The 26,176-nt window shown below is 38.5% G+C and overlaps 2 protein-coding genes across 2 annotated transcripts; both read right to left on the bottom strand.

The window, feature by feature from the left end:
• Positions 1-2,283: 2,283 nt before the first annotated feature.
• Positions 2,284-12,171, bottom strand: LOC149820150 (uncharacterized). Its single transcript, XM_089981752.1, has 2 exons — positions 11,983-12,171; positions 2,284-2,553 (listed from the first exon to the last, which is right to left on the bottom strand). Exons 1-2 carry the CDS (start codon positions 12,169-12,171, stop codon positions 2,284-2,286), a joined length of 459 nt encoding a protein of 152 aa, XP_089837878.1.
• Positions 12,172-15,501: 3,330 nt separating this feature from the next.
• On the bottom strand, positions 15,502-22,781 carry LOC149820149 (cyclin-A1-4-like). Its single transcript, XM_089981751.1, has 12 exons — positions 22,564-22,781; positions 22,273-22,495; positions 19,959-20,328; positions 19,586-19,725; positions 18,736-18,828; positions 18,528-18,661; positions 18,352-18,427; positions 18,190-18,266; positions 18,055-18,088; positions 17,821-17,970; positions 16,550-16,684; positions 15,502-15,878 (listed from the first exon to the last, which is right to left on the bottom strand). The coding sequence occupies exons 1-12, from the start codon at positions 22,779-22,781 to the stop codon at positions 15,807-15,809; spliced, it is 1,722 nt and encodes a 573-aa protein (XP_089837877.1). The 3' UTR covers positions 15,502-15,806.
• Between the last annotated feature and the right edge of the window lie 3,395 nt (positions 22,782-26,176).

The raw sequence follows: 26,176 nt of genomic DNA, 5'->3' as shown, positions 1-26,176 counted from the left end.
TATTTAATGATCGACTCTAAAATATCATCGATACTAAGAATTAAACACGATGATATTTATCGTGGGCTATATTAATTAAAACAGGCAATAAATATTGCCTCCTATATTATTGTCAACCGACGATAAATATCGTTGGTGATATTTTTAAAAGTCAATGATAATTATCATCGTAGAGATATTGAAAAATCTATGTTCAAATACGGGACAATAACTATCGTTGGTTATAGTAATTAAATATGACAATAAATATTATCGAGTATATTTAATACCACCAATGATATTTATTGTCGGTTTTCTTTTAAAGGTGACAATAATTATCATCGTATTTATATTAAAAAACATATATGTCAAAAAGATCTGATGATAAATATTGTCCGGTATAGATTAAACTCGACGATAATTATTATCGTTGTATATATATTAAAAAGTTATATACGTTCAAATAGCTGAAAGTAAATATTGTCACTAGTAACATTGATATAGTCGACGATAAATATCATCGACAAAAAATCTCTTTTAAAAAAATTATATTTTTAGTGGCGTAGTTTTTGCATAAAATTGTGCAAATTTGCACGGAACTTCTGCATAGTTTAATAGAAAATCCCAAGAGAAATCACGTACAATCATGCAAATATGCATAAAACTTTCACGTAGTTTGATGAAAATATACACAATAAAAAAATTAGCATGAAATCATACTACTAGAGAACTTGACTTTGCTCTCAAAACATAACCATTAGTGATAAAGACAGTAGCCGGGATGATTGATTCTAATAGGGAGCACATGGACTCTATGGAGGAACAGTGCCTCTGTTTGCCTCCGTATTCTCATATTCTGGCAGCATTGGACCAAGTCCACCTCACTCCTTGCAAGCCAGATGTATTCAGTTGGGGGGGAAGCAGATCAGGTCATGCTGAACATGAGCGTTTTTGCTCATGCCCACATCGTGGCCGTCTGTTTGCATTTTAGATGAATACCACGTGGTTTTGTTGACTTTTGAGCTTTTTAAAATGCAAATCGGATGGCCACGACGTCGGCATGAGCAAAAACGCTCATGTTCAGCATGACCTGATCTGCTTCCTCAGTTGGGAGGGCTTCCTTACAGTTTTCTTAGACAGCAGCTTGGAATCTAATTAGAAAACATAACAGTAAGGTTCCTTGGGCCAAGTTGCTGTGGTGTAAAGGGGGCATTTCCTATGGCCGCTTTCGCGACCCATATGGCAGTTTCCAAGAAGATACTAACTCAGGATCGTCTAGCATGAATGGGATATGCATTGCCCAGCATATGCCCTTTGTGCAGGAGAGATCAAGAGTCGGTAAATCATTTGTTTATCCAGTGTCCGGTTTCTAAGCTAATCTGGCGAAGAAGAATGAACTGGTTTGGTCATCGACGAATCCTGAAAGAGGGCATTCAAGAGTCGATTGTACAATGGGGAAAGAGTAGGCTCCAGGACCAGCGAGTTTAGCATGCGTGGTTGGTGACCTTCCATACCCACAATATTGAGACGCAGGAATGATATCAGATACAAAGCACTTGTATCAAGCTGCTGAGGGAACAGGTCATGAGGGCATCAAGAGGCAGTTAGGTGGAGGATGGCGGGATCTTGGGTGCCCCAAATTGAAGGATGGTTGAAGTTAAATGTGAAAAGCATTTTCAGGGGGCAGCTGGAGGGTCGACTTTACAATTCGAAATCATATGGGTGCATTAAACGAGCAATTTTACAGGTAATGGAAGGCCGAGGGAGATATGATCCTGATCAGAAGGAAATATCTTCCATCCTGTTTCGGTTTGCACATTTCACAATTCAAACGATTTCTAAAGCTCAAAATGGTTATGCGAAATCGCTTGCTTTCCTGTCGCCGATGGAGCAAGGATGCCTCTGGAAAGACAAGCCTCCAGATTGGATGCCTCCAATTTCGTTGTTACGTGTACATAAGTGATGTACAGTTTTGTTTAAATTTTGATGGAATACACTGGTAGGGGGTCTGCTAAACCCCAGCTTGACTATCCAAAAAAAGAAGACTTATTCTTCAGGCTCACAACTGGGTCAAGATACCAATTTCCTTTAGATATACCACAAATGACAAGGAAACAAATGTTTCAAAATCACATTAAACCTTATGTTCATGGATTGATGACCTGAATAAACATCTTCATCCTGCGGTTTCATTGTAATGCTGTGCTTGAATATATCTTCTCTGACAGCAATAACCTCATACTGGACAGGTTGCACCCTCAGACACCAAAATTACATGCAGAAACAAATTGAGTGGACAGGCATCTAGAGTGAAGATGGCAAGACATACGGAACATGATCAGAAAGCTCCCTTAAGACAGGATCATTTGACAGGGCACACCATGCAGAAACATAATCCCCATATAAGACATCACGATACCGGAGGGGAGAGCTTTCAGTGACAAGCATTGTTGGTGCAGCAAATCTTCTCTTCTGCCTCGAGTGGTCATAGAAGGTTGCAACAGAAAGCCGCACTTGGTTGGAATTGACAATAGCACGATGCACAGCACTTATATATAAACCATTAGTCATAACCTGGAAATAGAAAAGAGTGGCAAGTGCAGTGCTCACCAATAGAAAACAAACTTCATCCCAAAATCAATACAAGACGAATTTAAGCAGAGTCAGAACTAAGATTACTTGGCCTGTGGATAAAGTGGTGTCCAGACCCATTTTATAAATTTTCTAGACAATGCATATCCAAGTACTTTTTTCCTTTTTTCTTTTTACAGCATAAAGGATGTTAAAAAAATAATTTTGACCGTCGTATGTGAATTGGGAAGACAGAAAAAATCAATTTCTGCAGATCGATAATGGACCTATGTAGCTTTGATGTAGAAGGCAGCATTTTCCGTGGAAGAAGAGCAGAAACTTGACAAGGAAGAATTGAGGACGGTGAAGATAACCAGACAGTGGATGCTATACAAGGTTTTCTAATCATTTTTTTATTGAGCAGTCTAAATCGTCCAAATAGGGGGTGCTAATTTAAGCAGATCCAAGGGCTATTTGGACCATCTGGGTATCTATCTAAGTCCGATGGCTCGTTTTGAAGAGTGACTAGAGATATCATTATCAGGCTTTGACAGGGCACAACTTTGGCTACCAATCTCAGAATTTAGTGAATTTTGAATCATTGACAAGTTTATTCACCACCATCATCATGCCGAATCAAGGTTGTTTAGTGGGCAATTTAGGCCCATCAAACTTTCTTACTATATAGTACAGTTTAACCAGGTCCCATCTCCCTTTCAGGGTAAAATTTGAAATGTCAAAGAGAATGTACTTGATAAGTACCAGAAGATCCACTAGAAATGGATTCCAAGGACAAAGAGACGGGTAGACCTTGGAATACTATGAGTCTATTCCAAAGAAAGGGTAGACCATACAATAAACGAGAATAAAACTTTGAAAAAGGTAGGTAGAGAGATAAGGAATATAGGCAAAGATATAAAAGCAAGGAACATAAGTAAAGATCACAAAAAGGATAAAAAAAAATAATAATCACAAAACTAGTACAAATCAACAGAGAAGAAAAGAATGCCTAATAAACATAGAAGCATGAATAATCTCACATCAGAAAAAGGACCAGCTCATAGACATAGAAGAATGAATAAACTCATATCAGAAAAAGGACCAGCTCTAATGCTATACTAGAAAATCCTCTATTTACTCAAATGCCCCTGAAATGTCAATAGTGCAATTGGATTACTATAAACTCACAACGCTGCCAATTACATATCTAACAAAACTGGCGCCACTTATCTTTCCGAGGATTATAGGACTGCCACTGCTGGAAATCAGCACCACTAGTCCTCCATTAATACTAGGGTGGGCAACAGGCTGGCCCAGGCTGCAAAATGACCAGGCAGACTGGGCTGTTCAGCATGCCAGACCTAGGTGGTTCGGGCCAGCTCTGGGTCCAAAATGCCAGCCCATGGCCCACTTGTTGCCCACCCCTAATGAATACAATTGCCAAAAATGACAAAATTGCACCTTCACATCAATCACACATTCTAACAACAAGCATTATCTAAATAATAGACTAATCTAGTGAGTAATGAAACTTACTTAACCAGGTAAGTATTCCACCTTTTAAATATTAGTTAAATCGTATCCTAATCAGGAAAATAAAGTATAAGCTAATTAAAAAACCACGTGACCACTAGTATAAATAGAGTTTCGCTAATATCGTATCTGGAAAGAAGAAGGCTAATGAAAGCAAAGCTTGTTCAAAGTTCGACTTCCAATTTTTTCGCAATATTCTTGCGTCTTCTCTTTCTCTAGTTATTAGAAGATCCAAGCATGGCAGATTGGAGAAAGAGATTTCTGAGATTTCTCCTCTCTTAGTTTGGATGATATATGCTTAAGAATGACACCCAACTTGAGAGAGCCCATCAATTCAGGGCTGATACCGATACTACAAACATTGGTTGTTAGTGCTATCGAGAGGCAATGATTAATAACCACATTTGCTAGCAGCCTTCCAGATAGGATTAGCTACACAAACTTTGGCCTTAGACAATTAACATGCCATTTGTTAGAATCATATGTCTATGTAATGAGTGAGCATAGCTTTTCTAATGCTTGTTATGGTGATTAGTGTGAGCACATTATACAAAGGCCAGATTATTTTTATGTCTTTAACAATGATTCAAGCATATTAGTAAACATTATTTATAATGTGCAAAAAATATGCTTGACAAACAAGTTCTTTACAACTATTGTTTTTAGGGATGGGAGTGGACCGGGGCCCCCGCCCTGCCTCGCCCCGTTTGGAGCGGGGATGAAGGGTATGAAACGGGGATGGAGGCGGGGACGAAGGTTAAAATCCATCCATGTTCGGGGATGGAGGCAAGGATGGACGTGCACTTTTCCCCACCCGCCCCGTCCCCGCCACGATCCCCACCCCAACCACTTTTCCCCGCAATATCCCCGTCCTGCCCCGCCCCGCCCCGCCTCATCCCCGTTTGAACCGAGGATGGAGGACATGAAACCATGATGAAGGCGGGGGTGGAGGATAAAATCCATCCCCGTCGGGGATGGAGGCGGGGGTGGAGGATAAAATCTTGAGGCGGGGCGGGAGTGGAGACCTTGTCCCCCGCCCCGCCCCACTGCCATCCCTAATTGTTTTTAAGACATGTTTGTAATATTCTTTTTTGTTAAACTTTGCTTTTGTTATCCTCGAAATCTCTATAATTTTTTTGAGTCTTATTTTTAAATAAAATATTACCTAATGAGGATGGCCTTATCAAAAGTGTGGTTGAGTTTGGTATAAACTGAGACTCATTTTCTTAATAGGAGATTGAGGCATTCATACTCTATAAAAAAGGGGTCTCACCTTAGGGAGGAGCATATAAATTAATATGGGTAGCCTTGTGCCATATATCCAATAGGCAAGCTCAAGTCTACCTCATTCGGTTTGCTCCTAAACCTAGGTGGATATAAAAGCTTAAGCTTAATTCTCTTTTGAAGTTGGTTAAAGTTAAAGTTGATTTTGTTGTACCCACATAAATTTTTGAGTCGGTGTTGGATGCATCAACGTTAGAATAGGGAAATGGACCGGAAGGGAGATCCAGATCAACTACCGACAAGTACTTCAACTAGATTCCGGTTGACTCAAGTGAATCGAACCTACAATCTTTTGGCTTCAACACCTGTGGGTTGGGTGTCCTAGGGTATGTACCTTGGGGGACACAATGGGAAAGAGGCCAAAGGTTTCTCGTTGTGGCAGACGAGGCTGTTCGGGCAAGACAGGGCCAAAATGGATAATTGGGCAAGGAGGTTTGGGCTCTGATATGTTTTGAGGAGTAAAAATTGAAGGACTTGGTCCAAGGGTTCTAGAGATGTCTAGGGACGTGTGTGAGGGTTTGGTATATGTTCTAGAAAGAGGAAAATGGTGCTAACGGTTGGGGGTTACCAGTTTAGGAAAATCAAGTACCTGTGGTAGGATGCGATTTTGCGTTTCGAGTTCCAGAAAATTGGTAAAAGCTGATCTAAGGATATGGAGGGATTATAGTGTGGAAATATCTTCAAGAAGATCAAGTTCAAGGATGACTTGATTAACCCACTATATTCAAAATGAAAAATATGTGCACAAAGACACAAAATAACACTCACAAAAGAGGACAAATGCACAAAGCCATAAAAAAGAATCTATTATTGAGTGAGTTTTACAAAAAGCTTAAGGATTACACGGGACAATGCCCCTCATTTATAAACAAAGTGAAACCCAAGGAGGGATTCCCATAGAGATGTTGGAGCCCCTCTAACAGTCATATTTAAGACCGTTGGAGAGGTCCAACGACTCTATGGTAGACAATAATATGCGAAAAAATGGGCTTGCTTCCATTTTTCATAATAACTGAAAATAAATAGAAAATAAACATCAAGAAGCATTTTGTTGTTGGAGTAGTCAGTTCAAAATCCAAATACTTTAGCACATGAGATTCCATTTGCAATACCTATTATAAACTAGAAACATTCAGGCACTTTATAGCAAGACTATCAAAAGCATCTTCATGAGATACCCAAATGGATCAAAGGGATATCGTCTTTATAATCCTAAAAAGAGATTTATAGAGAGTAGAGAAGTAGAGTTCCTGAAAATCAAAGAAAATAATTTTGAACATGAAGATGATGGTGTCCTTCTGGATATCATAAATGATTCTGGAGTACCTACTCAAGACTTAGAGCATAACGATCCAGTTGTGAATAATGAGCAAACTTCATAATCAATAATTGGAAATAAAAGAACAAGAACTCCTCAATCTTATCTGAATGATTATTATATATTCTTGAGTGAAGAATTATGTTATTCCATGGACCTAAATGAAATTCTTGATAACCTGAGTTTTGAGAATGCAATTATTTCAAAATAATCTCAAATATGAAAGGAAGCAACGAAAGATGAGTTAGACTCAATAGAAAAGAATGGAGTTTGGAAACTAGCCATATTGCCTAATGGATATAATGCAATTGGTAGTAAGTGTGTTATCAAGAAAAAACTCAAGGCAAATAGATCTCTTGATAAATTCAAGGCAAGATTAATAGCAAAAGACTATTCTCAATTAGAAGAGATTGATTATGAAGAAACATATTCTCTTGTAGCCAAACTGACCTCTATTCGTATTATTTTGGCATTGGTAGCTTATTTTGATCTTGACCAATATCAAATGGATGTAAAAATGACCTTCTTAAATGGTGAACTAAAGGGTGTAGGCTTTGCAACCTTAGAAGACATCTTATTTAGGATATACATGGTGGTGCATATTGCTTCTCCCCATAATTTTTTGGGAAGATTTGCATATGCCAACATGGACCTTGTCATATCCATTAGAGTTTTATTCCTTCTTTCAGTTACACCATTTTGCTGAGGTGTATAAGACATAGTTGTATGGGAAGTTATGTTATTATCATTGTAAAAAATGAGTTATATTCATCTTCTCTATCGGATCTAATAACTTGGATTTTTATTCCTAGTAATTATTCAACTTCATATTTATGTCTTAATTTTTTTAGAGCTTCAAATTTCTTAGAGATTAGGTATATGTATTCGTACCTTGAGTAATCATCTATAAATGTGGTGAAATATTATTTCCTTTCATATGTTTCTACTGTTAAGGATCCACAAATATCTGTTTACTAAAACTAGTAAGTCACATGACCAACTTCCCTTAGGAAAATATTTTTTAGTCATTTTTCTTAATATGCATAGTTCACATATTTCAAATTCAATATTTTTAAGAGAAGGTAATAATCTTAGGCTAATTATTCTTTTTATTTTATTAACATTTATATGTATTAACCTTAAGTGTTATAAATATGCATTGACATTAAATGCACAATCAATATAACCAGAAATATTCATTGCATTATTTATAGAAAAAGATACATTTAAATGAAAGAGACTATGGTCAGCATCATAACGACCCCTGAGCTTCATTTTTTTATCTTTCCCAATAGTGACCTTGTAACCCCGAAAGTGGATTTCGAAGCCCTTTTTGGCACAATCTCTTACTACTAAAAGATTCATTCTCATGGAAGGTACATAAAATATATTTGTCAATAGAAGACTAATCTCTTCTATTTGAAGCATGTAGGTCCCTATCCCGACCACATCATTATAGGTGTTATCTACCATATACACCATGTGATCTCCAGGCTTCAGCTCCTTAATCTCCACGAGTCCTTCCTTTGACTTAGACACATGTTACATCACTTCTAACTCAATCCATCATCCTGGGAGATCATTATCTGTGATCAATGATTCAGACATAGTGTAGACTATTTCACGTTCTTCATTTACTTGCTTTCCTAGATTCTCTTTTTTGGTTCTATTTGGGAAATTATTCTTGAAATGCTTAATATTTTTGCAAGAAAAATATGCTCCCTTGATTGCAGTTTTGGAGTTCCTGATTTGCACTGGACGCTTCTTGTTGAACTTATTCTTCTTAAATTTTCTGAAAAATATGCAGTTAGGCTTGAACCTATGAGAGGTTGCTAGAAAGGATTCTTAAGTATTCATGATTTCTCCCTTTCTTTCTATTGACATATGCTCTTGCTCAAGAACTAATTATATAAGGAGCTCAATTAGAGACAAGCTTTTCTTGTTTAACCTCATGACAATTGACACCATTTTCTAAATTGGAGGAAGGCTCTTCAGTATGGTAGAGATTTGCATCTGCTCAGGAATATCATTTCCAGCTATAGCTAAATCCTTAGGCATTACCAACATTCGATTCACATGATCGACTACATTGTCTGACTTTTTTTATTCTGCATGAATTGTATTGTTCTAGAAGAAGTTGAATATGGGTTTCTGAAGTCATATCATACTTCATTCTGACTTCTTCGATCATTTTCTTTGCAGTGTCTAAGTCTTAAAATACTCGGATAAGGTCATCTTGCATGAATGCTAAAAGAGTTGTTTAAACAAATTGATCATCCTTGATAAATTTATTATAAACTTTCTTCTCTTCTTTACTAGATTTATCAGTTGATAAAGATTTCACATTATTCAATATATGCAGAGTCTTGTCATGTGTTAATAGATCTTCTATCTTTCTTCTCCATATTCCAAAATTCATCCTATTGAGTTTTTCGATTTTGGACAACTCAATCATGACTACTCGATTTGCCATTTTCCTAGTTATAAACAAATATTAGGATTAATAAAACGTATTTCAGCTAATATTTGTGAATTTCACTAGTTTTGATCCTTCTAAACAAGTTTATCATGTAACAAGATACTTAAATGTGCAAGAAATGCACAAAAATGCTAATTTCTAAACACTTTTGACAAAAACAAGTACTAGGTGGTTTTCAAAAACTCAAGGCCACCTTTCTGCAATTTCAAAAAACAAAAAAAGAAGCTTTGTGTAAGCGAAAAACACATAAACTCTTTCTACAACTTTTTGTGTTAAACAAAAAGTTTTGACCCTCTTTATGCAATATCAGAAAAGATCAGATGCCTTGTTCTGCAAAAATTCAATAAAGCAGATCACTTTATGAAATTTTTTAGTTTATCACCTTTCTGCAACTTCAGAAAAGCTGAAGCCTCGCTAAGCAAAAAAATAAAACAAAAACCTTAAACTATTTTTTTTGAGTTAAACAGAAAGATTCAACCCTCTTTCTGTAAATTCAGAAAATAGAAAGTTTGTTCTACAAAAAATGATAAGCATAAACTTATTTTAGAAAAAATGAGAAAGTAAGCCTCTTTCTGGAATTTTCAGAATACAAACTCTTTGAGCAGAATTTTCCAGGTGGTCCAAAATGAAATTAACTATAATGTATGGATTTAAAGGATTTTTTTTTATTTTTTTAATTTTTAATTTTTATTTTTTTTTATTATTTTTTTAAAAGTAACGAAATAAGAAGCGGCCACTGGTCCGGGAACGGCTAGCTGCACCAGGCAGAACCAGCCACTGGTTCGACAACACGCTTCACCAGAGGTGGTGACCGGCAGTCATCGCAAGACCTCAGGCAATGAGGCCATCACCAACGCCCGAAAAAGAGGTTTTGAGGGCTGAAAAAATCCGGCCAACAGAGTCCTGTCTACGACATCACTACCAGCACATCCGATGTCGGATCCGGCCACCAAACCAACGAAAAAAGAGATGAGCAAAAATTTTGAGCCCTCTAATTTTTTTTTTGTTTTCTCTTTTTTGTCTCAACGGCTTAACCACCGCCCCTTATTTGCCGATGCATGCGATCTCCGGCGGGTCGAGCCCCCTCACGGTGAACCCCAGGTTGTCAGCCGATGGTGAGAGGAATGCAGAGAGAGAGAGGAAAGAGGGAGTAAAGCCCTCTTTCTCTCACGATTTTTTTTCGTTTCTGGGTTTTTTCCGAAATCTCCAAATTTTTGTGATTCGTCCCCTTCACCCTTTCCGGCGACGAAGTTTCACCACGAGTGGCCAATGGTTTGAGTCCTTCACAGAACTGGGTGCCGCTTTTTCCAGCAAAGAGCTCTGTCGAGTGAAGTTTCTTCGCAGGTGGCTGGCGGTTTGAGGTCTTCACGGAACCCACTATCGCGGTTTCTGCCGAAGAGCCCTGTCGTGTGAGGTAGCGTTTCTTCTCAACCTACCACCCGCGTCGGTTCCGGCAGGTGAAAATAGAGATAATCCGAATTTGTTTTTTTTTATCGACTTTTTGCAATCTGGAACCCCGGTTCACCGATTTGCTGAAAATAGAACAAAAAATAAAACTGGCCATTTTGGCTAACTTCCTGTTTGATTTTGCTCTTTGTTTTGATTTTTTAATTTTGTAGTGATGCACGCGATTTTGACTGGCACTCGCTCTGATACCAATGTCGAAACTTGAATGCGCAAATACAATTTTTTTGTGGGGGAAGTGTATGCCGTTAAGCTCAAAATCACCAGGGAGATCCACACTTTCAACTCTCTTACAATTGAATTCCTTTGTTGTCGTATGTTCTCATAGTATTGCACTTATAACCTTGTAAAGAGTTCGTTTGGGATACATCTCTGGAAGAAATCCCTCAGCCTCAAGATACACGGTTCTTTTCAGTTCAGTTCAAGATACACAGTTCTTTTCAGTTCAGTTCAAGCATAGTGACTGTTGAGATAGCCAGGGGCGTAGCTAGGGGGGGCAGGACTGGGCTGCCTCCCGAAACAGTTAAATATATATATATATATATATATATATATATATATATATATATATATATATATATATATATATTTTAAAAGCCCAATCCTACCCCAGCCCTGATTCCATATGAAATAGTTTTTTATCCATATTTTAGCTCAGCTCAACCCAGTCCTAGCCCAGCCCTGACTGCAGCAAATAGTTTGATTTGTCCTTATGAAATAGTTTTTTATTAATAATTGTAGCCATTTTTTATTTTATCTCAAAAAAAAAAATTCGGGGGCGCTGCCCCGAACCCCCGACTATCGCACAAATAAATTTTTTTTGCTACACCCCTGTTTGCCGCCCCCCCCCCCCCTCACATGAATCCTAGCTACGCCCCTGGAGATAGCCTCCCAAGAGTCACTTTATGGCCATATAATCTTACAATCCTGACTTACCATGTTTTCCAACAGATTACACTCTCAGTTGTGATCAACTTGGTATCCTCAAATTTCTCCGGTGCAAGAAGTCTTAGTTATTTGTGAGATCTTTATCCCAAATTCAAGATTGAACATTTCGTATACCCCAAGATGTACCACTCTTATACAAAAAGTGGGATTCACCCTAATGTTATCTCCCCATCAATACCCATGCTACTAGTCACTCAGATTGGAAGGAACACTCAAAGGGTGACCTCAGGTGAACCTAAATGTTAAGGCCTCATGCCCCCGCAGCCACGTATACAATACACAAGGAATTCTAACAATTAACTAGAAAACTTCTCAAACTCAACAGGAAGTCACTAATATATTCGTTTTTCCCAAACGAGTAAAATGTAAGACGATATGTGGCTTCGAGAAGGTAAACAAAGCCTACCCGGAACCATCGATCGGGATTCCGGAGAGATTCCGGCAATGTGTGGTGGTCAAAATAGTCCCTCCAATCGAGAACCCCGTCGTTCTCGGTGGCCAGCATCCGGCTACCATACCCCTCCGATGCCGGAATCCTAGGGTCACAGGCGAACCTCAGCCTCTCCTCCGCCGGGAGCCCAAAGAACGCTGCCATGACCCGCCTCATCGATGCCAGAAGCGCAACCCCGTGGCCATGCACCTGGAACACCCCCAACTCTGGCATGCCTTCCCAATCTCCCGGCGCATGTCGTCGTCGGAGCCCCGAAGGTAGACGATCAGTATGCCAGAAAGCGAGGGCTGACGGTGGGCCAGAGAGGCCTGTACTCCAGCAGCTAACCGTAAGAGGGCGGCACATGCGGGATGCCGCATTCCGCCAGCGCTTGGACTCTCTGTGGTGGTGCGGCCGCCATGGCAAGACTCTCTCTCTCTCTCTCCCTGTGAGATCGAAATGACGAAGTAACGGTAATGGGATAGCCATCGGTTCTAGCAGTTATTACCAAATTCATGATTACCATGAAACAGGTCGGATTCGGATCGTGGATCCTGTTTAAAGACAATCAGCAGATGTCAGAAAAAAAAGTCAAGAGACTGATGCCTATCCATTGTATCCAATAGGGCCCTACTCACCACCACTAGGGCTGTCAACGGGTTGGGTTTGACCCAGATTCAGACCCGACCCATACTGAACCCATAGGGTCGGCGTTCGGTGATAAAAAATGAGATCCGATTAGAACTCGATTTGGAGCCAAGGAGTCCGATTAGTATACGGAGCCATGTACGGTTTATGACATTTCTTACAAGACCTTGGTGCGGCCTGTGTTATGATTAAGATCCAATAACATAAAAAATATAAAAAAATATTCGTATATCGAGTATGGACAGGGCCTGGTTCATGTAATCCTTACAGGACTTGGGTCTAATATTCCTTATGGTGAGTTTGAACAGAGCTGGGTCTGCACCCTGCACCAGCACCTCATTGTCAGATCTGGGATTGGACCCACTTGGGTATGAACCTGTTGACACAACTAAGCACCATCCGTAGGTATGAAAACTGTTCTAATTCAGGTCGAATGCCACCAATATCAGATCTGATTAATTGGATATTGTCTAAAAGAATTTGAAAATTGGAGTTCGATTCCCATGGAGAAAATATCATAAGAAATTTGATTTTTTGCATGCAATCAGATTCTGGTATCCACTAAGTCCGAAAATTTTATCAGATTCGGTATATAAAAAAATCATATTGGAATTCGATTGTATTCGGATGTACAAATTTGCATATCGGATCAAGTCCAATAGATTGGCAGGTTCTCGCGCAGTAGTACTTTACTGGGTATAACCATTTTTAATGGAACCGTCCCACAAAACACTCTCTCTAGGGTGAATCGGACAGTCCGATAGGCTTCACATTATGTCAATGGTTTCAGGATTTCAGCACGTCAAGGACATCTTCTCAGTGGGAAGGGAGCCGGACTTCAAAAAGTTGTACAACAACGAGTGGCTTTTGGCAAAGTGAAAAGATCATGTGCAATATGATTGCATAAATATCTGTGCATTTAGCACCTGATCACCCTCCATCTTAGTGACAGGGCCTACCATATTTGTTCACTTGTGGGGTTCAAGGCCGGATGGAGGGCAATCAGATGCTTAATGCATAAATTTTGTGCAAGTGATTGCACCCGAAGTGCAGCTTCAAAACCCAGTGGTTATAACTGGCAGGGGGTCTGCCTAACCCCACAGCTTGCCTTTAAAAAAAGAATCTATAGCAAGAGGACGACCTTCATACTAAGGAGGGGCAGGGTACCCAATGGGCCCAGCCCGTGAATCCATCCCACCCACTTGCACAGGTGGTTTTCCTTTGTTATTAAAACTAATAAAAAAGGCATTAAGATAGATTGACCTAGCTTTTATTGGAAATACCATTACTAATAGCAAGCCACAAAATATAACAAACATGGCCAATTTGCTCTTTAACACAATTTTCCTTTTGCTGTTTGAAAATTCAAACACTTAATTAATCAGAAGACAACTTAAATGGTGCCTGATTTTTTTCAGGCGACAATTTACATGATGAATGATTTTTTCAAGTGACAACTTAGACAATTGGTTTAACCAACGCATTTAATTGTTCAGGCATCAAAAGGGTCAAACCATCAAGAAAAAATTAAGTGGCATTGTTCCATATATTATTGAGTAGTTTGACAATTGGTTTGACATATTTCTCGCCTTGGTCATCACAACAAATAGTGTCAAAAGTGAGTAACATCTATGCCATTGTGGGAAGTAACTTGCACATGGTTTTGGAATAGAGATTTTATAAGAACTTTTTTATCCAAAAACTGATCGCATATTATGTAGTCAGATCTCGTTTGGATCCTGAAAATTTTCAGTCCTGCAAGTTCGCCGATTTTGATATGCAATAGATCCTTGTCTCGGCCAGCACCATGTACATCCGAATCCCAGTGACAAAGGATCCAAATCCAGAACACAATCAAACAGAATGGGTTAAGGAGGATCTTGAGCAGGTTGAAAGAAGCAAATACCAAGTGAGACGGGACTGCTGTATAGTCCGGCTTTATGCTCGGGTACAAACTTGGCAGAGATCCATTTTTTTCTTAAAAACGCTACAGAAGCACTTGCAAACTAACACGGATACAGATGCAAAAAATTCTTCAACAAGCACCACAACCAATTATCGATTTGGCAGTCAGGGTTCGGATATTAGTATTATTTGTATTTTTTCCAAGGCTTGGTTATCAAGGGCCAATCCCAGATCCAACACCTTGAGCTATTCGGATCTTCACCCGCTAGACAGATCCAGACAAACACAACAGTGAGCATATTGGATTTCGGAGACAAGCTAAATGTGATCTAGACTCTCCAGATCCAACCAACCAGTAGGACTAGCTCAGACCCCGTCCATCTTAGATCGAGATCTGAACTTGTGGCACATTTCCCAGTATCATAATAAGGGCATTTTTTTAAAAAGGCAAGTTGGGGTTAGGCAGACAACGATACCATTGGGATTTGAATTTGCAACATCCCAACCCAAGGTGACGTGCACTAGCTGCTCCTACCAGACAAGCTGAGCCTCCGTTGGTATAATAAGGGTATTTTTGGATGTGGGAAATAGCTGAAAACATCGAATCAGCCAATACTGATACTCAAGTGAATCATTCTGAATCGGCCAAAAAATAATTAAAAAATATCATGTATCAATCAGAACGTGACATGTATTAAAGCCATTAAAATAATATTAAAAAAATTAATTTGAAGTATTTTTTACATTTATTAAAAAGTAGACAACTCGGGTGAATCATATCGATTTTCTGCCGATATGATACGTATAGGCCAATACGCACCGATACTGACAACATTGGTTTGGCACACGTTCAATAACTTTTGATACGAATATCTCTAATCTTACTATTATTTCTCAAGATTCAATACCAAACAAAAAATTGCATGTGCAACCAGCAACGGACGATTTAATTATTTGATTATTTCACCCCAAAAGAAAGCTGTGGGCATTGCATAACCAAACTACAGATCAAGCAACTCAAATTTTACATTAAGATTAAGGGAACCACAGAGATCAGCACACGCATATCAACAAAAACAATGCATGTCAACCACAGAAAGGATCAAAGAAGGCACCATTATAGATGGTTACCTGTTAAGACCAAAAACACAAGAATATGAAACAGACAAAAAAATGGCCTTGTACCACTGATGATCATTTGTATACTCCAACAAAGCATTGGAAACTTTTCATATCAGCATGCTTAGTCAGTCACTAAGGTCACGGAAGAACTCAGGAGGTATGGTAGCTGGGCAGTGAAGGTTGGCCACACATTTGTACTGTCAACAGTAACATTTGAAAATTGTCAAATTATCAAATGAAGAATAGTATGATCGAGGAAAACCAGTGCTATTATGGTGTTTGACAAGGATAAGACTGAGCAAGAATTAAATATGAACGACAGCAGAACCAAACATTGCATCTCCCTGGAACCAATTCCTTCATATTTCTTAATGGTAATATTTAGCCATCAGTGACTATTTTATCAATGACAGTAACAAAGGGTCACAATGGTGATGGTGATGGTGATGATAATGGTAATAATGAGGACCCAAGTGAAGGATCTGATAGGATTTAGCTGCTCACAAGCAAAGCACAAGCCAGTTTTCGAGTCTGAGTGACAAACAAATAAGCTGAGCATGAGAAAGCTCATTGCAGCTTTAGCCCAAACTCATTCTGCTTTTTTTTTTTTTGTGTGTGTGTGTGTGTGTATGTCCACTGGTAAGTATACGTTGTACTCTATCATTTCTGAAAATAAGATTAAACCACACAGCTTCACAATTGAGGTTGGGGTCTAGAATCCCACATCACAGCCTTCCACATTTTGCAAAAAGAAACGGAACACACACTTCAATGCAGGTGAGCAATATGACGATTGATGATGATGACAAAACATGATGGTGGTGAAGGTGATGATGACAGAAAATGTTGAATATAAAGGTTAATGTACCTTATGCTGACTGTATTTCTCCCGGATTGCAGGTAAACTGCTACCTTGGCTGTTACAATGGAGACTGTGTAAAGCTTTCACACAGTTGCATAGCTCTGAAGACTGATACCGTGTGTAATGTCTCAACGTGGTGGTCTGTCAACATGATTTGAAACAACATAACACAAATGGTGAGACCACAAAAAACAAAGTAATAAAATTATCTGCTGCAAAAAATGGAAAATTAAAATTATGAAACAAGTCAACATGTTCTAAGCCACCTAGAGCTCAAGAAATGCAAAGTATAAATTTATTATCTTAGTTCTAAAATCAATTTTGTAAAAGCTAATCCCAAACAAAGGCAGGGGCTACATGAGCATTCATCAAACCCTAGAAAAAATTGCTCAAACAAACCTCAGAGAAAAAGTGAATAACCACCAGATGTCCACCGAGTGACTTGAAAAAACATAAAAAGATGGAATAAGAATCCTGACCATCCGTATGGTTTTACTTCTAAGAAATACCAATCACTAAGGCCATCAGGACAAGAGACAAGAAACAGAGCCTCTAGTTTCAGTAGGCCGTTAAAGTTTTTCCTCATCTTAATGAGCATTTTGTTTGGCCAATAGATGCCAGAATGTATCCTGCTATTCAACATACATTGATAATTGTGACAAAAATGAGTTATATGAATTTGAAAGTCAGTTCTCAACACACAGAATTTCTGTGTCCTGCTACCAGTAGTCTGATCACTTGCAACCAAATTTCAAGTTTTAAACATGCACGCCCACATGCATGTTCATGCAAACACACATCATAATCACAGATTTGCCTTGGCAATATTTCAGAGAGACAATTTCTTGGTATATTCAAGGTTTTTCAATAAAACACTCAGTGGTTTTTTAATAAATACATAGATCCACTTTTTCCAAATTCACTTCATAAAAAGGTAATAAAAAGATATCAAATTGTGCAAAAAAAATAAGACAAGCGTTAGTTTTTAAATTTTATAAACAAATAAGATAATGAAGTTGCCATCACAACACAGTGAGAGTTTCATGACAGTATTAATTTTTTCGCCTCACAAAGTAGGGATATCAGGAAGGAATCAACCCAAAAATCTCTTCTTTGTGGTCATAGTGCCAAAAAAACAAGTTGGCTCATTCCATGTTGATTGTTACAGGCCTTGCAAGTGCTCTTTTACCCCATTTATTTTATTGACGTGTATGTACACACAAGGAGAGAGAGAGAGAGAGTTATCAGAAGAAAATCAAGGTTATAATTCCACGTACCCAAGGCATCTTTGATGGTAGAAGTATAAACTTAGCCAAGAATACCGCTGAGGCTGCTTTAAGAGAAGGATTATAACATAACAAACTGTACTCAAGAAGTGAAAGTTCTGCAAGATAGCTAGCAAAAAACTCCAGCTGCAAAGGAGGAACCTGAAAGAATGAAAAACTAATTAGAAAAACAAGATCGCAGCAGCACACCATATGGAAAAAAAAGGATATCAGCCAATACTATACCTCATTGCTTTCTTGAGCTGCACGTACAAATCGCCTGTATTTGTCAAGAACAAATATCCAAATATTCAATAATAAGCGAAAAAAATGGGCTTGCTTCCACTTTTGGTAATAACTGAAAACAAATAGAAAACAAACCTCAAGAAGCATTTTGTTGTTGGAGTAGTCAGTTCAAAATCCAAATACTTTAGCACATCAGCTTCCATTTGCAATACCTATTATAAACCAGAAACATTCAGGCATTTTAACTAGAACAAATAGACGGACAAAGAGATTGGATGACAATGTAATCATGCAGACCTCCTCTCTAAAGTATGTATTGTCAGTAATATAGCAAAATTCCTCCACCTGTGGAGCACATATCTCCTCATACTTACTGAAGATAGCAGAGTACATTAAAAGTTTAAATATCAGTGGAGTAGCAATATATACAAATAATAACTGAAGAAATAAAATTATAGAAATTTTTGGCTTACGAGGCAATAAGCATGCATGCAACACCTAGCAATTGCAATTGCTGTCGGTTCATCATATTGACAGACAGATACCGGTCAATATAGTTAACGGTCAAGTACAATGTATCTGGAACAAGCCTATACTCCTCTGCAACCTGCAGGTGAATAAAGTTAGCCATTTCTAAGAAGAAAAGGCCCCCATAGATGTTAAGAATTGTTTGATGATCACCTCAACAAGCCAATCAATCAAAATTGCACGCATACTTGCATTTATATCCTTTTGTACTTTATCCATGAAATCAGGGGTGGGCATCTTTTTGGTCTGCCAGAACAAAAAGAAAGTGAAAGAAAAAAGAGGAAACACACAAGAAAGAAGGAAACAAATGCGGAACATGAGCAAATCGCCAAATCCATCGACAACAAAATGAGTAACTATTTAAAGACATAAAATTGTCAGAACAGTAGAAATCAAATGAGACAAACATGATACATGCCCAGAATGATACACTGTAATTACAAAAGTATAATCAGGCAGGACAACATTTGTGCCACAAATAACGGAAATAAAAATCATCTTTCCCATCCTTCGGCAGATTGGAAATGTTCTACTACAATCCACCTGCAGATGAATATATATTACACCATAATAAAGTCCATAACAGGAAATTCCCAACCCACTATCCAAATTGAGGACATACACATGTCATGGCAGTGTTTCCAAAATTTCACAAATGTTCATTCAGTTGATCTGTTCACATTACTTTAAATGTAGATTAAACCACTGTAACTAATCCTGCCTTGTCACAACCGCAATTATCTGCTACTAAGATATACCCCTTCTATATTTATAGTTGGAAGGCCAAAATATTAAGAAAACAAAAATAAAATCAAAACATTTGTGCAAGAAGGGCACAAAAGAGTGAATAAATGTTCATCTTTTATGGATAAAACATGTTTGCAGATATCAAAAACAAATATGCTAAAAAAAAAACATCATTACATAATCATGAAGAATCAACTCTATTAGTAGTATGGGCATACACCTAATCAAATCACAAGGTTGTAGTAAAAAGCTACACCTCAGCAATGCGAAGATGGTCATAGATATCACATGCATATGCTGCACATAACTGGGGATCTTTAGAATCGCCATCAATATAAAGAACATTTGCCTTTTTTGAATCTGTTGTAAGCGCTGTGCTGTTCTGCACAAAATTGTCTGGAAAACACAAAAATCAGATGTGTGTCAAGTTACTTGAGCAATCATCTAAGGGCAGACCGACAATTGCCTGCTTCAAATAGAAAGAGTCATGGTAGACAAAAGAGAACAACATTTAAACAAAAGTTACAAAGCTATCCAAGAAGTTATACAGCAATCTGATAAACAATTCATAGAAGCAACAACAAGAGAACAAGTATGGTAAAAAATGCAAAAGATGATACAAAAGATACCAGCTTCAACATGTGTTTCTTCTGAAATGCAAAGATGCTGGCATGTTCTTCTCTCCAAGGAGACCAGAGATGGCACATCAGCAGTATCAATGTACTCAAAATCAGGGCTCTTCAGAGATTCACAAGTAGACATCGATTCATCAAGTGAAACAGAACATTCATCCGACCTACTAGGAGATGTGTCCATTCTGCATGTGCCAAGGTTTGCATCAAGATTGGAAAAATGTACATTCTGTCTGGGATCAGGGAGAATAACAGCAGATTGCTTCTGTACAGAAGGCACAGGTAAAGACTTCCGAAGCAGACCACTGACAGGTGCATGTGACACCAAGTCTTTCCTTCCCTTACAAGTAGTAGATCCCACGAACCCCTTTAACATGAGAAGAATGAAACAGGACGTCATTCATCTTAATTGTGATGTATTTGATAGTTCGGTACACAAGCTCAATAGAAAAGTCGGGAAAAACTAAAAGGAATATGAAAATTAGACAACTCTTGCAACACGATGAATAAATTATACATGTAAATCTACCAAATTTGCAATGTAAATCTGCTCAAAGAGATAGAAAGATAGAAACCATCTTTAAATCATGGTTACTGTGTTTGCTGCTCTTGGTTGCAACAGTGAACCATACCCAACATATTCTAGTTTTCTGGGGCCTTTTTTATTCAAATGATCCTACCAAAATGTAGCAGTGCACGGGCATACTGCAATGCATGACCCTGCTGACAATGCCATAAATATATAGTTAAAATGCCATAGAAGCATGCATAAGGTGTGTCATCCTTTCTTTTTCTTCAATTCTTACTTGTGAATCTTGAATTTTGATGATGCATGTTGATACTAAATTTGTGACGACACAAAAAGTCAAAAACAAGTTTTCTAACTTCACTTTTCCTCTGTTTAGGTGAACTATAGCAATCAAGGTAATATGTAAAACTTATTCAAACACTCTCATGATCATCTGAGAGTCATGTAACTACTAATTATTAGCTCATCACAGGGACAGAGTCAGGGATGTAAATAAAAGCATAACTCATCCTTTTCTTCTTTGATTTCTGGACATGAAGATTTAGTTCCATTAGTGTCATTTGAATATCAAATAATCTGTGCACGGATATGCTCATGTGAACAACCAACGTTCTTTCTTCCAATTACTTTCTCTTTCTTCGATCTCGTGTGCTTTGATGCACCCATCCTCTTCCTTGAATCCCCTCTTGATAAAATTGATGGATGTCTTGACTGTTGATCGTTGCTTTCACACTTACTAGTTTGTCCAATTCTTATTTCATAAACTCTAAAGACTATTAATTGATAACTGTCTGCACGTTCACGGACATAAAAAAAAACAGATGGGGACCGACATTCAGCCTTGAACTCAAGGAAAGAAACTCTCAAACAAAACTTGCGCAACTGGAAAAAACACTACAATTCGCCAAAACCCAACTAAAGATATTTCATCATGGATAATAACAACCCATTTGACAATCCTATGTACATGGCCATGTTATGCTGATTTGTGTGTTTGTCTATATGGTGTATGCATACACGCATCCCATGGACTTATCAAGAATATGGAATGGTAGGTTCGAGATATGGGATCAAATTTGTTAGCAGAAGCATGTTGGTTTGAACCAAGTGAAAATCTGGGCCCAGACACCTGCTAAGCCATAATTTTTGTATTGGTTGCTAAAAACATCAGGTCACATTTTAGTCAGATTTAGGCAGTGGACTGAATGATAACCCATCATGGCATTATTGATACATAATTCAAGATCCATCAGAATCTAAGAGGTCAACAAGATATAATAACTTATGCATCCAAAAATTTAAGACAACAGAGTAAACAAACTTAAGGAGTGAATAGATGCCCCATGAGATTTCTAACGCTTCACTTGACCACAAAGAATGAACAATAGACAACTACACTAAAATTGTTCTGCTTGGCAAATTCTCCGTGATTATATGCTGCATCTTTTTACTGTTATTTGGACGAACAACCCAATATACAAAGGCGAATCATAGTTTCAGATATTCATCAGTTACTGCAAAATCGATTAATGTTGGCCAAAAGAAACACAAGAAATTAATTACTAAACGGGAAGGAAAAGAAACAATGCATGCGAAATTTTAAAAGGAAAGAAAAACAAAGAATCACCATCCCTTATCAAAGAACCACTCTAGATGGATTCCAGATTCATGTCCATCAAGCATTCAAATTCTTTAAAAAAAGAGAATAACGAACAGGAACCAACCACAAATTCCAAAAAGATCTTGACCAAGCGAAAGACGAAAGAAGGGGATCGACCAAACCTGATTGGTTGTCAGTCCAGACACCCTTGGAACGCCAGTCCGATTCGTGAGGTTACTCAAGGGAACCCGTTTCTTCACCTGCTGCGCCGGCGGGATCCCCAGCCTCTTCCCCCCAGCACCTAAAGACGACGCCGACGAAAGGAACGCGCTCTGCCGTTTCTGCGTCTCCATTTCCAAAAATCCCCAGATAACCTTCACAGAAGAGGGAAACCGAATCCCCAAACTGAAAGAAAGGGAAAAAAACAATCCCCTGACTCCCAAGAATTGCACCGACAATTCCTCCCTCTTCACCCAATCAATTCCTCGAGGAGAAGCGAGAACGAAGCGTGAACCCTAAACCCCAACCCTAAACGGATCCACGCTTCTCGCCACCCATTGATTTCCTTAGTGAGAGGGACGAAGAGAACGAAGGGAGGAGGGGGCTGGGGGCAATTTGAATCGGAGGAAGGCGCCAAAAGGGAAGATCTCGGCCGTCCGATGGGCCCGCGCCCCTGCCCGATCCTTACCATCCATCTCACACGTGGTGGCGTACGGACGTCACCGGCGTTTGGCGTTGTTCAAATTTGAATGCGATTGACTCGCAAGTTTTTTGGGGTTTCTGTCCAACTTTGTCTCGGCGTTAAAAATGACAAGGGAATGATTGGGAAACGGGAAGGCAGTTTTGAATTCAAAATCCTTGTGGGAGTTCGGGTTCGGACCCTCTCACTTGGCCTCGCGGTCCAGCTCTGTTGGCTGGAACAAATTTCGGGTTGGATCTGGATCCATTTTTTTATGAAACCTACATTGCAGCATGACCAACTTTGGTTTACACAAGTGTTTGTTGGAGATGCTGGGTTGGATCGGGGTGTCGTTAAAAAAATCTAACATTGGACCCTGTTTGGGGTTTGCGTATGAAAAATAAGAAATAAAACGTGCGAAGCAAATGCTCCAATGCTTAGATTTTGCTTTATGAGTTTTAGATGTATGTAAATCAAGTGTGTATCCACCATAGAAGCACTAATACTAAAACATCAAGAAATAGTTTTTTAATATTTAAAGTTAAAAAAATAATTTCTCTTCTGTCATGATCGTCAAAAGATTTTCAAACTCGCACGTTGAACTCAAGTCACTCTCTGCCACTTATTATAAGAGGGGAAAATAGAGTAACTTTTCTGGTGGCAAACATTAAGGTACAATTTGGATGACACCCAAAATTCAATTTGAAACTCAATTTTGAGCCCAAAATTCAGGTTTTAGTGCGCTTGAATGACACAACAAAACCTGATTTGAAACCTGGTTTTCCTAAAAGCTGGCTAACTGAAAAAAGCCCCCAACCCCCACTCCAATCTACCTACGATCATTTCTGGCCAGCCACTGGCCGAAAAACAACCAAAAAACATGTTTTTTTACAAATCCATGTTCATCAGATCATTTTTCGGCTGGTGGGTAGCTATAAAATGGCAATTTTTGGATGAACCACTGGCTAGTAAATGGCCTAGCTGGTGTCCTCCTGGTTTGTCAAAAAATGGCCAACCATACTTTTTATTTTTTTTAGTTTTTTATACATTTTTGGCATGGCAGGTCACTTACTTCGCACTTTGGTCAATGACATTCTAAAAGAATTGGTTAATTAGAGGGCTCCAACTTAAATAGATTAGTCCTTCAAAATAAGACAATTAGATCCAGGTAACAAAATAGAAAACTACCCTTTTACTCTTTATACTCTTTAGTGTCACAAATAGATCTTAACAAAACACTAAACTTATAGAATTCAACACTTAAAAAATATAAATGTTTTTAACATGATTTCAAAAAATCACATGAATGAAACAAATATTACAAAATGAATTTGCTAAGCAAAAATCTCAAAAAATTAAATAATATGAAATGACCAAAATACTCCTCAACCCCCATGTGAACCCAAAATGAGCGATTTTGACATGTGGTCACGAGTCTTGCAATTCAAATCAGATACTTTGCTCCTCGCTAATATCCAGATGATTTGGATCACAACTAGGCATAAGATATTTTCAATCTTATTTTTGGTTTTTTCTTGATCTTTTGGATTTTTCTTGCTCTTTATTCTCTTGTGGTGGAATCCGACCATTTCTATTTTCTTTTGTCTTAAGGTGAAGTGACACCCCTACACGAGGCAGAAGGATGCGTGCTTGGGAGAATCAAGCCTGACCCCGATTATCTTCGATTAGTTTGTGGTACACTACCGTCCAGAGAGAGTCTTGTGACAATTTGGACTACGACCGGTACTTCCTATTCATCTGCAAAAGTCTCTCTCTTGATGTCATCTCTTTTGCTAAGGTTTCGTGGTGAAGCCGGAGGGGCAAGTAGATGGTGCCATCAAAATCAAATTGATGGTCTGGATGCTCTTCTTCTGATTGCTGGTAGTATTTATCTTTATCGGTGGAGAGATGACAGTTGTGGAGTTAGGACATACTTGTTCTTTGTCTCTGTAGTGGCATTCTACCAACTATTGCGGTCTGGGTATGGGGAATAGTTGCAGCATTAACAAGGCATTAGTTGTTGCAGTTGGGAATTACCAAGGTGCAGTCTGTCACAACTGAGAGGGTGTTGTGTGTTCTCCTCCGAAGATGCACTGTTTGCTACCGTGCGTGTTCGGGTCTGAATGAGCGCCACATATATAAGCACGTGGGGCTCATATTTTCGGGTATATCGGCATCACTTATCATCGGAGTCCGGTGTGGTTGCAAAGACTTAAGTACCCTTTTCTACTATTCTTGCCATGAAACGATGGTTCGAGAAAAAGACAAAAATGTCTTTCATTCAAAAAAAAAGAAAACAACGGTTCGAGAAAAGGACAAAAATGTTATGCATCCAGAAAGTCGAGGATGATGTTAACTCTTCAAAGTCCAAACGTTCCATTTTTGCCTTAAGCAGTAAACTTTTACACCATCTGCTGTAACAGGAGCTCCCTTTGACGAAGCACCATTTGTCGTCGTCTGCTGCCACCGGAGCAGCCTTTGCCGTCGTCTCGAGTCTAGGTACCCGCCTTGGTTTTTAGCTTATGTTACAACACATTGCCGCCTTCTCGTTCCTGCCTGGTGTTACAAAACATTCTCAGGTTCACGATCGACTGATTCGATCATTGGTGGGCATCATAGGGGCATTTGTCGACCATCTCTTTTTACAGTCTTCTCTTCTTTTTCGTTGTCGTTAGGCAGTATGAAAGAAAGCAATGACGCATAAACATTTCAATAAGTGTCATTAAGGCACTGTGAGTACATTTTCATGTCATCATGCTATTGTTAAAGAGCGTATGTCATCGTGAGTGTTGTTAAAGCATTGTTTTGTTATTGCAGGTGGATCTTGTTCTTTCGACGGTTGAAAACTTAACGATATTTGTAAGACGCTGGGACCTTTTGACAAGAATGTTTGTTTACAGATGCGAGAAAGGGCCTCGACCCCATCCGGTATCGTCCATTTACTCAATATATGCAATGTATCACAAAACGCGGTTGTAGTAACATACTACCGATTTGTGAGATATTGTTTTGTTTGTTAATATCGATTTGTAAGCTATTATGCTGAATTTTTATAGTGATTTGTAATATATTTTGCGATATGTATATCAATTTATAAGATATTATATGTGTTGTAGTGTCGATTTGTAAGCTATTATGCTGAATTGCCGTATCGATTTGTAATATATTATGCGATATGTATATTGATTTGTAAGATAGTATGTGTTTTCTAGTATCGAGTTGTAAGATATTTGTAGAAGGAATTTTAAAACGTGTGTGTGCGAAAATACATTGTTGTGTGCTTGCAGTGGCGATTTTCATATTCAAATCACTGCTCATTTAGCGATTTCTATTGAAATCACTTCATAGTGTCGTAGATATAATTAAATCACTGTCACGTGAATCGCCATCGTCAACACATATACGAC

The sequence above is a fragment of the Nuphar pumila genome, chromosome 12 (assembly GCF_984573655.1).
Source record: "Nuphar pumila chromosome 12, dmNupPumi1.hap1.1, whole genome shotgun sequence".
In the NCBI taxonomy this organism is placed as follows: Eukaryota; Viridiplantae; Streptophyta; class Magnoliopsida; order Nymphaeales; family Nymphaeaceae; genus Nuphar; species Nuphar pumila.
The sequence above is the reverse complement of the archived record's forward strand: the minus strand, read 5'-3'. Positions and strand labels throughout refer to the sequence as shown.

Excerpts from the sequence above, each read along its gene's own strand:
- LOC149820149 (XM_089981751.1), bottom strand. The coding sequence starts at position 22,781 with ATGGTAAGGATCGGGCAGGGGCGCGGGCCCATCGGACGGCCGAGATCT. Across the intron at positions 17,971-18,054 it reads CAGCTCAAGAAAGCAATGAG|GTTCCTCCTTTGCAGCTGGA; the intron begins GTATAGTATTGG and ends TCATTCTTTCAG. Across the intron at positions 16,685-17,820 it reads TACCATCAAAGATGCCTTGG|ACCACCACGTTGAGACATTA; the intron begins GTACGTGGAATT and ends TCATGTTGACAG.
- LOC149820150 (XM_089981752.1), bottom strand. The coding sequence starts at position 12,171 with ATGGCAGCGTTCTTTGGGCTCCCGGCGGAGGAGAGGCTGAGGTTCGCC. Across the intron at positions 2,554-11,982 it reads ATCCCGATCGATGGTTCCGG|GTTATGACTAATGGTTTATA; the intron begins GTAGGCTTTGTT and ends TTCTATTTCCAG.